The sequence below is a fragment of the Dasypus novemcinctus genome, chromosome 18 (assembly GCF_030445035.2).
Source record: "Dasypus novemcinctus isolate mDasNov1 chromosome 18, mDasNov1.1.hap2, whole genome shotgun sequence".
In the NCBI taxonomy this organism is placed as follows: Eukaryota; Metazoa; Chordata; class Mammalia; order Cingulata; family Dasypodidae; genus Dasypus; species Dasypus novemcinctus.
In genome coordinates, this window is record NC_080690.1 from 61,706,530 (window position 1) to 61,716,209 (window position 9,680).

General features: G+C 58.3%; 1 protein-coding gene across 1 annotated transcript; it reads right to left on the reverse strand.

Annotated features, from left to right (window-relative positions):
* Positions 1-707: 707 nt before the first annotated feature.
* On the reverse strand, positions 708-8,992 carry CEACAM3 (CEA cell adhesion molecule 3). The gene is made up of 7 exons (XM_023587428.1): positions 8,847-8,992; positions 7,756-8,115; positions 3,106-3,211; positions 2,166-2,218; positions 1,789-1,820; positions 1,294-1,335; positions 708-1,072 (listed from the first exon to the last, which is right to left on the reverse strand). The coding sequence occupies exons 1-7, from the start codon at positions 8,908-8,910 to the stop codon at positions 995-997; spliced, it is 735 nt and encodes a 244-aa protein (XP_023443196.1). The 5' UTR covers positions 8,911-8,992; the 3' UTR covers positions 708-994.
* Between the last annotated feature and the right edge of the window lie 688 nt (positions 8,993-9,680).

The following is a 9,680-nucleotide window of genomic DNA, read 5'->3' on the forward strand; positions in this document are numbered from 1 at the left end:
AGGTTAAAAGGCGGCTTGTCTCAGTGCAATCCACCTTGGAAGGCTACTGGAAGCGCAGGAATGGAGTTCACCTGGCTGGGTCCTGAATTCTGGGTCCATCCTCACATGGGTCACTCTGACAGCCCCTCACTTAGTCCACCCACCCACCCAGGGTTGAAGATGCCCAGGAACCAACCTTTGGAACAAAGAGAAACCCCGTGGTGCGGCTGGACAGCCTGGATCAGGACCTGAAGACAGGAAGTCCATTTGAGAAGGTCAGCATGACAGGCGGGCCACCAGGGTCTGGGTGGAACAGTGCTGGGGCCTCAGGACATGGGGGCAGAGAAGGGGCCACACCCATGATGTGCCCAATACCCATGGCTGCTCCTTAAGTGTCCATCTTTGTGTGGACATCAGTCGGCCCCATTTTCCTTGTTTCTGAGCCCTGAGCTGTGAGCTCAGAGGGGCAAGCGCTGGGCGCTGTGCAGGGTCCCCTGGTCCTGGCACGGCCGAGTACTTTCCTGGGAGGGCCAGGCTCTGGGAACATGTTAACACAGCCCCACCTCTTTCTATCCTGCCCCCAACTCCTTCCTGCCAGGGTGTAGGGGTGGAAGTGGGGCAAATTTGAGAAATATTTCACACTGTGAGCTAGAGGAAAACTGAGAAAAAGTTTTAGGTAAATTAATTTCACTTCCATGAGTAGAAATGAACCAAAACCAAATGAGAGGAAGGGTCCTCTTTATTCAGATCCTTTCCAAGTAATCCATGGTGGGGCACAGGCTCCTTTGCTTTCCTGGAAGTACCCAAATCCCAGAGAAGGGTGGGTGGGGAGGATTTTGTTCTGGCTGAGCCTGAGCTCAGGGCGGCCTCTCTGGGTCTCCAGGAGTCCAGGAGGAACCTGCCCCCACCCCGAGCACCCACCGGCTCCCTGGGCTCAGAGCTGAACCTTGGGCATAGGCTCAGCTCCTTCCCAGGCTCTGTGGTCTCATGTGGCCCCTCCCCTTGATGTCAAAGTTCACTGGGGAAAGTATGGAGCAACTTTTGCTTTGGGGTTGATCTGACAGTAAGTGTTTGTGTCACGGTTTAGAAGTTCCTGAAAAAGGAAAGAAGAGGCCTCTGAGCACCTTGTAACCTTCTCAGAACCAGGTGCTGCTTCTCCCAGGCTCTGGCCCCAGCTGGGGCTTCTCTGAGGATTCCGCTCTCAGGCCCCTCCCTCCTGGGTCCCCACCCCCTGTTCCCCCATTGCTGCCATTTCCTGAATTGCTCACCACAGCCGGGTGGGGGTGGGGAGGTCCTGGGCATCACCCAGCTCACCTCATAGATGGGAACGGCTGCCCTGGAGTCGTGCAGGGGGACCTGGGAGGGGGGAGCAGACGTCAGGGGACAGGCAGGGGCCCAGGTGAGCCTAGGGCGGGAGTCTGAAGGTTCTTGCCTCTGCCCAGCCACAGGTGGGTCCCCTGGATCTGCTTTCAACACTTCTCATCAGGACTGACCACTTCTGTCCCTAAAGGCCAGTCTCTAGACCTGGAACACAGCACCTGTCCCTTCCTGCTGCTTCTCACCCTCGTGCTTGTTGACCCAGGGCCCCTGGCTGATGCTCCCAGGCCGACTCTGTGCCCTGTGCTGGACTCCAGGTTTCTCCCACAGGGTGGGCTCAGGGAGTGGTGGCCCCTGCCCAGCTCCTGGACAGAGAGCACTAAGCTTGACCTGTCTAGGAGGGGAGGCGTCTGGGCTGTGAGTCAGACCTCATGCCCTGAGGATGTACAGCTGGGAGCCCCAGCTTAGAGGATGGGGAGGGGACAGGCTTACCAGAGGGGCAGGATTGTGGGGGCAGCTGGGACCTGGGGAGCAGAGACTGGAGTGAGCACCAGGTGTGTGAGCAGAGCAGGGCCCTCCTCCAGGTGTGGGGGGTCCTCAGCTCCAGGAGACACAGTCCTGGGAGAGCATCTCCTGGGAGACTCACAGCCGTCTTAGGGTCAAAGGAGCAGGTGAGCCCAGGAGGTGTCCCTGAACCAGGACCCACAGTCTGGGCTGACACAGCAGCCTGGGGCACCCCGTGGGAGGACTTTATGCTGCTGAGACTCCCCTGAAGCCCCCGCAGGCCCGAGGCCCTGAGGAGCGACTGAGGGAATGGACACTGGGGGAAGCCTGGGTGCTCAGCCACTCCCAGCTGGACCTGCACTCACCTGGGGGACACGCTGGGGGCCGGGGCTCCCTGAGGTCCTCCTGGCTTTTGGCCCTAGGGAAGGTCAGGCTCAGTTACACAGCATGCTAGGAAGGTGACAGCTCTGGTGTCAGAGCAGAGGGCAAAGGGGACCCCATTCAGAGCAGCGCTGGAGACCTCCTTTCTCCATCTCTGCCCCAGGGAGGGGGCCAGGGTCTAGAGAGGGGAGCTGAGGAAAGACCTAGAGCCATGTGTGCATGTCTGCCTGGGCGCAGAGAGGGACCCTTAGGCAGTTGTCGCCCAGCAGGACGTTGATGTGGAGGGACCCAGAGCACAGGAGAGTGAAGGTCGGGCCTCAGGGAACCCGTAGTGCCTGGTGCAGGACACCAGGTACCTCAGTGTGTCCTGGACCCTTGGGGACCGCGGCACCCCTGTGGCTGCAGACCCTCCCTCAGCCAGGGCTGTGGAAATGTGCCAACGGGCCCATCCCTGCATCTCCATCCCCCTTGCGAGAGGTGAGAGGACAGCCCAGGACGCAGCTCCCTGGGGCCAGGACCCCCGTCTGCACCATCCGGGCCTGGAGCTGCCCATCAGCGCTGTGACCTTGGCCGTGGACCTCAGATACTGAGGCTTCAGCAGATCTAAGGTGCCGGGACCCTGGGCCCTCCACGCACACCTCCCGCCCTCAGCCCTCACCACTCCCCCGGTTCCCTCTTCTCAACCGTCTCCCCTGTGACCTCCTTCCCCAGGAGCTCTCTTCCCTCTGAGCCCTGAAGGGGAGTGAGACCCGTGGCCTGGGAGCTCAGGGCTGAGGAGGAAGGAGCCGGGGAGGAGGGGGTGGCCTCCAGGGGCCAGGGCTCAGGAGGGGTGGGGGGCAGGGCCCTCATGCAGAGGGGCGGCCCTCCCTGCTCCACACAGCGTTGCCGCCCCGGGAGATTCAGGCCCTGGGACGCCCACTGTACCCTGCAGAGTCCCTGCAGAGCAGGAACCAGCCCAGGACTGCAGTCAGTGCCAGCCCAGCCAGGACCCCCGTCACGATGCCTGCGATGGCCCCGGCAGAAGCACCATCTGTAGGGACAGAGAGGGAGACTGAGGCCTGACTTCCTCCCTGGGGGCTTGGACCCCCCTCTCAGGACTCAGCCTGGGCCTCCCTGCCCCCAGTGGGTGCCCCTGGGAGCATCTCTGTGAGGGGAGGGTGCAGCCCTGTGGGCAGCAGTCCCTTCCTGGTCAATGCCAGCCTTGGGTGGGTCTCAGCCCAGTGTCCTCTCCCTGCAAGAAACCCAGAGGCCTTGATTCCCAAACAGCCCTGCACAGAGAAACCTGAGGTGTGCTGGGTGGGTAGCATCTGTGGTAGGGACGGGAACCCCCTTTCAGGTTGTCCCTGACCCTTGGCGGATCTCCCTCATCCAGGGTCTAGGCTTGAACCTCGTCTCTCCAAACTCGCCAACAGCCCTGTTGGGGCAGGAGCCTGGGGAGGGGCACGCTATGAGCAGCTGTGCCTCCATCACCACATGGTGTCCTCCGTCTAATCTGGTATCACTGCCCTCCATGCCCGCCCACTGGAGGAGGGAACTGTGGTTCCCAGGAGTGGATCGTGCTCCAGGTGCAGAGCGCAGTGCTCCCACTTTCTGAACAGGACACAGTGGCCTTTGGGGAAGAGAAAGCGTTGGTTCCATGGTGCGGTCGCCCCTCGGGCTGAAGTGTGGTTTGCTGACCTGGCGGGGGGCAGCGGCCGCGGTAGGCCTATTCCAAACTGCTGCCCCCGTAATAGGGTGGTTGGTCGGGCCCACCGCCACCCCTGAAGGAAGCTCAGAATGGGCACAGAGTGCCCTCGGGTCTCCCCTTCTCGGCAGCCATGCTTCCGTGGCCGCTCCTCCTCCCAGATAGCGCCACACGATGCCTTCTTCTTTCTCCCTGGGCGCCAGCTGCGACGGTTTGCTCAGTCAGTAGAGGTGGGGTCTGGCTGCAGACGAGGGGTCGGTCCCGCTTGGGATGAGGGGTCGGTCCCGCTTGGGACGAGGGGTCGGTCCGGCAGCAGACGAGGGGTCGGTCTCACAGGGGTTGTGCGGTTCGGCTGACGGGGTCGCCCGGCGAAGCCGGCGACAAGGGGGTCACCCGGAGAAGCAGGCGACAAACTGGGGACAAGGGAGGCCAGGCCCTTGTCGGGGGCTCTCAGGACTGGAGGGCGCACGGCAGAAGAACTACCGCGGAGACAAGGTAAACACCCAAGTCCAACTTTATTGAGGGAGAGGCAACAGTTTTATAGGGGCTGGGGAAGGCTGATTGGTCGAAGCCACGCCCTGTTCTGATTGGTTGCCGGGGAAAGGTCAGTGGGAGGTACTGGATGGGGGAGGGGTGGTGGTTAGGGATTGGCTGTTGCTGTTGCTGGGGGAAGTGGCAGGGTTTAGTGATTGGTGGCTGCTGTTGCTGGGGGAAGTGGCAGGGTTTAGGGATTGGTGGCTGCTGTTGCTGGGGTAGAGGGCAGACTTGAGTTTCCCGCCCACGCCTGGCTGTTGCTGCTGTCGGGGGGGAGGGAAAAGGGCAGACTGGAATCTTCCGCCCTGCGCCTGCGCAGGGAGAAAGAAGAAGAAGGCATCATGTGGTGCTATCTGGGAGGAGGGGCGGCCACGGAAGCATGGCTGCCGAGAAGGGGAGACCCGAGGGCACTCTGCGCCCATGCAGAGCTTCCTTCAGGGGTGGTGGTGGGCCCGACCAACCACCCTATTACGGGGGCAGCGGTTTGGAATAGGCCTACCGCGGCCGCCACCCCCCGCCAGGTCAGCAAACCACACATCAGCCCGAGGGGCGACCGCACCATGGCAGAGATAATGCAGCTGTGATCCACGGGGTGGGATATGGAGGTGAAGTTGACTGTCGCCCTCCATCACCGCATGCGTGTTCTCCATCTAATCTGGTATCACTGCCCCCCACGCCCTCCCACTGGCGGGTAGTTTGTGGTCAGGCCGAGGAGCCACATGGTAGGCAGTTCTTTCCAGGTAGTTGATGGTTATTAATGGCCCAAAGTTCTAAGACCACTTACTGGAAGGAACATTTCCTTGGAGAGTGCTATGAGGTCTTAGGCCAAGCTCTGAGCCCAGCAAGGTACCTATTATGACCAAAGGGAAGATGCTGAAATCTGTTCTTCAATGACCCCTGGGAAGAGACAGAACTGATCAGAGGGCAGTTCTGAGGATTCTCAATTATATAAGAGGAGGAAAGAAGCCAAATTAGTTGAAACATTTTGTGTCATGGTAGTAATTTAGCAAATGTGTCCATGAACTAATTCCTAAGGAGAGGCAGGAAAGGGAGGAGACTGGCAGGGGCAGGAGGAATGTTTCTTTTCCTTTTTCTGACCTCAGGAATGACATGGATGGGTCCAAGCTGAGCAGTGACCATGTGAGATGCCAGTGCCTCAGACAGCTCCCCTCTGAGAAGACCCACCTTATGACGATGGTGTTATGATGGGGAAATGGGTGTGTGAAGTGGACAGTGAGACATCAGACAGCACCTGGTCTGACCTGCTTCTCAAGGGGAAGGGTCTTGGGACCCCTGGGGAGAGCTGTGAGCCTCAGTCCAGTGAAGGATGTGAGTTACAAGAAAAATGGGTGAGCTGGGCCCCTGTGCTTTGGGGGTGGCAGACCTCTCCCCTCTGCTGCTGAGTCTCTGGTGAATCATATAAGGAGTCACATGACCACAGCACATGGCCTGTTCCACATTCTGGCATCATTAAGGGGAAGGGCTGTGGAAGGGACACAGGAAGCTCCTTCTGCTGACTTGAGTCAATTGGCTCATGATGGAGCTTCACGGGGAGGGTGGGCCTGGCTACAGGTGGTGGTGGGGAGGGAACAGGATGGTCAGCCATCAGCAGGACTACATGGGAAAGCGTAAGGGGAGGAGGAAGCGGTGCAGAGCTGGGGCAGTTCCCAGCTGGAATGAAAGGGGAGGAAGATGAGGAACAGGAAAGGAGCAGAGAGAGCCAGAAACACCCATGGCATGAGCAGGTGGGTTACAAGTGACTCAAAGACCCAAAGACCAAGAGCCCCATGTGGCCTCAGAAACAGGACAGCTCAGCCCTGAACACCCCACCTGGCCAAGCAGCCCGGTCATCCTGGACTCAGCCCCAGGGGGTCAGAGGTGTGGGACAGAGGTCTCAGCCCTGAGGGACAGGGCTCCAGTGTGGCCTGAACCTCCCAGGAATCTGCACCAAGGTTCCAGTTCTGAAGAAAATGTGGATCATTCATTCAGTCAGTCACTATTCTTTCCTTCCTTCCTCCATCTAAGAGCAATGGAGAGCTTGTTTCTTGTTGGGCCCTGAGCTGGTTGAAGGATGTGCAGTGGGGAGAGAGAAAGCAAAGTCCTTTTATCCAGTGGGGGGTGACAGCAACACATCAGCAAACAAACAAACCCATGATTTCCTGTCTATGTAGTGAGCACGTGGAGAGGCCACTGGGGAGGGGCCTGGACATTCCAGGCAGGGACTCTGTTGACGCAGTAACTAATATAACACTGACTAGTTCTCCACTTGCTCTCACTTCCCAGATGGAAATCTCTCCCTCCACATTAGGAATGTTTATGAGGAAAGGATCTGGAGTAAAGGCTGCTCTCTGGACCCTGCAGATGCCTAATGAGGCCACATGGGGAAGGAAGGTCAAGGATGTGCCTGCAGACAGACCAAGACTGTGATCTGCCCATTACGGCCGGTTTGACCCCAATTCAGTGAATATGGCATTCCCCAGTGCCTCGGTTTCCCCTCCATAAAACAGGAAATATGATAACTAGTATGTGGCTTGCCACATTGTCTGTGATCTAACTTTAAAATCCTCACAATCACCTGATCCAAAGCTTGGTTGGAGGAGCCACACAAATAAACAGCAATTGTTATAACTTTCTCTGTGGAGGGCTCCCTGGGCTGAGCCCTGGTGGACAAGGAGTGTCTTCTCTCCCCTGCTCCTCCTCTGGGGACACTGATCTTCCTGGGCCTCTCTCATGCTCCCCAGGACAGTCAGCTCACAGCTTGTGACCGTGTGTCTGGGCTCTCCCTGCTGGGTCTCAGGGAAGGCCTCAGCTCTGCCAGGCCCTGCTGGAGCCCTTGGGGCTGAGCCCTGGTGCTGACCAGCTCCAGGGGCCACAGGGCTCGGGCAGCTGGGAAATCCTTGCTCCAGTAAGCCCTGCCCTCAGCCACACCCAGGCCTGGCCACAGGTTCCCCAGGTCACCTGGAGTCAGAAGCCCTGCACAGGGGTCTGGGAAGGGGCTTCCTGGGCTGAGCTCCTCCGTGGGATTCCAGGGGCCCCTCAGGCCAGTGCCCAGCTGAGTCCTACAAGGTCTGTCAGGGCCAGGTTCATGGGGAGGGACTCAGGGTGGACCTGAGACCAAGCTCCCTCTGCTGAGTGACTCCCCAGCAGGCTGGGCCTTTTCTCTAAAGCAAGTGTCTGCAGAGTCTGGACTCGGGGAGGGAATTCTGATCTAATGCAGTTTGTCTCCCCTGTGTGGATCCTGCCCTCCACGCTCAAACCCCAACACAGGGAGGGAATGCAGAGGGGGTGTGGGCCCAGCAACGCTTCGACCCGCCCACCTCTCCCCCAACACACAGAGGTCAACGAAGGTCACTCACGGTACACACGGATCTGTCCAGAGGCTGCATCACCCTGAAGGTTTCTCTTTATGACTAGTAGGGTGTAGATTCCTGAGTCACTCTGGGTGACCTTCTGGAGCAGCAGGGATCCATTGGGGTATATGGTCTCTCGACCACTGTGGGCAGGTCCTGGGCTTGTTTGTTGAGTGTTTGTTACATATGCTAAAATGTTATAGTTGGGGTCCATCTTCTCCCCTTTGTACCAGTTGTAGTGTACAGGATTCTCTGGCTGATTGTGGACACACAGAAGAACATCATTGCCTTCAGCAGCATCTGCTGGCACAGATTCAATCGTGAGCTGGGCTGTGATGGGCCAGCTCCAGAAGATCAAAAGTGAGACTAGGTGGGAAGAGAGAAAATAAGTCAATCCTCGGGCATGTTCTGGGGTGGAGCGATGGCTCCTGGAGACTGAGCAGGTCTCTTCCCCCCTCAGGCACCTGCTCACACCAGGGCTTGTCCTGGGGCCCTTCCCTGCGGCCTCCTCTCCAACCCCTCTCTCTTCCTCTCTCTGATCCCCCTGCCCTGTCTCCTCGAGGCACCATCAGCACCTGACATCACATTCTCCACAGTTTGCTTGTCCTTCTTCATGCACCAAAAACGTGAGCTCCATGAGGGCTGGGGTTTGTCATGTTCCTTGTTGACTCCCCAAAACCTGAACACACTGTGCTGTGAGGGAAGGAGATAATGCGTGTTCCCAGGGCCCTGCATGTCTTGGTGTTTATTTAGCAGTAAATATAAAGATCAATTCCGAGGTTCCTGGATAAGGGCATTGGTTGGTGTCCCTTGTCATTTTCTTCTGGAGTGTCCCTGTGACATAAGTTGTCATATTGTTCAAAATTTATGACTCAGTAATGTCTACTTTAGAAAACTTAAAGGAATTATTGTTTTCCTCCCTCGTGCCAATTGCTTTCATGGGATTTTGCTGTTGCCGAGAGCCCCCTCTTCTCTCTTCCCCTCCCTTAAGGCTCTGAACCCCAGCCCTCTCTCCACTCTCAGACCTCTCCCCCCAGGACACCCAGCCAGTCTCTGCTCTCCTCGCCCCCCCACACCAGGGTCCAGTCCCCTCTCACCTGTGAGCAGGGGCCCCTGCCAGGGGATGCACTTTCTGCGGGGAGGGCCTGAGGGGGACTCCATGCGTCTCTGCTGCCTGCGCTGTGCCTCCCTCTGTGGAGAAGATTCTGGCCCAGAGAAGCTGCAGACACCCTGCCCCGCTGGCTCTGGGCCCTTCCTCCCTCTGCCCTGAGCCTCCTCTGGGGCAGGATTGCTGCCCCAGTCACGGTCACGTGGGCGGGGTGGGGTCTGCTCTGCCCTTGTCTCCTCCCCTCCCCTTGCAGCCTCCTCCGTGTCTCCCCTTCCTTCCCTTTCCTTCTGTGCATTTTCCTTTCCCTGGGAACTACCAGGGACTCCGCTCTCTCCATCCATGATTCTCCTCTCCAAACACACACACTCACATTTGCACACAGTCACACTCACACTCACTTGTCCTTGTTTGGGGTGTGCACAACTCAGGGCTCAGTGTCCTGGGAGTTTCCTATGATCTGGCTCTCCCCTCCTCTGTTGTCAAGTTCAATCTCCTGAGCAGGAGCCCACAGGGTTTTATCAGGAACTGTCCTCACGGGGTTTTCACCTTGACTCTGCATCAGATTCTCCTGTGGAACTTTATAACAGGGAGTGAGAAGCCCAGGGGATGCCCCAGAAATGCTGCTTCAGCAGTGACCAGGAACGCCCATCCAGGATGAGAACAGTGGTCTGGGGGAGGAGGGGTGGCTCTTTACCAGCCCCCTGCACCCCGTGATCTGAAGATCCTGTAAAATGCAGATTCTGCTTCAGAGGTGATGGCCTCGCCTGAGCCTCTGCATCTCACAGGTTCTGAGATGAAGTGGAAAACACTGGCTGGTTGACCA

Excerpts from the sequence above, each read along its gene's own strand:
- CEACAM3 (XM_023587428.1), bottom strand. The coding sequence starts at position 8,910 with ATGGAGTCCCCCTCAGGCCCTCCCCGCAGAAAGTGCATCCCCTGGCAG. Across the intron at positions 2,219-3,105 it reads CTCTGCAGGGACTCTGCAGG|GGCCAAAAGCCAGGAGGACC; the intron begins GTACAGTGGGCG and ends GACCTTCCCTAG. Across the intron at positions 1,821-2,165 it reads GCCCCCAGCGTGTCCCCCAG|GTCCCAGCTGCCCCCACAAT; the intron begins GTGAGTGCAGGT and ends TCTGCTCCCCAG.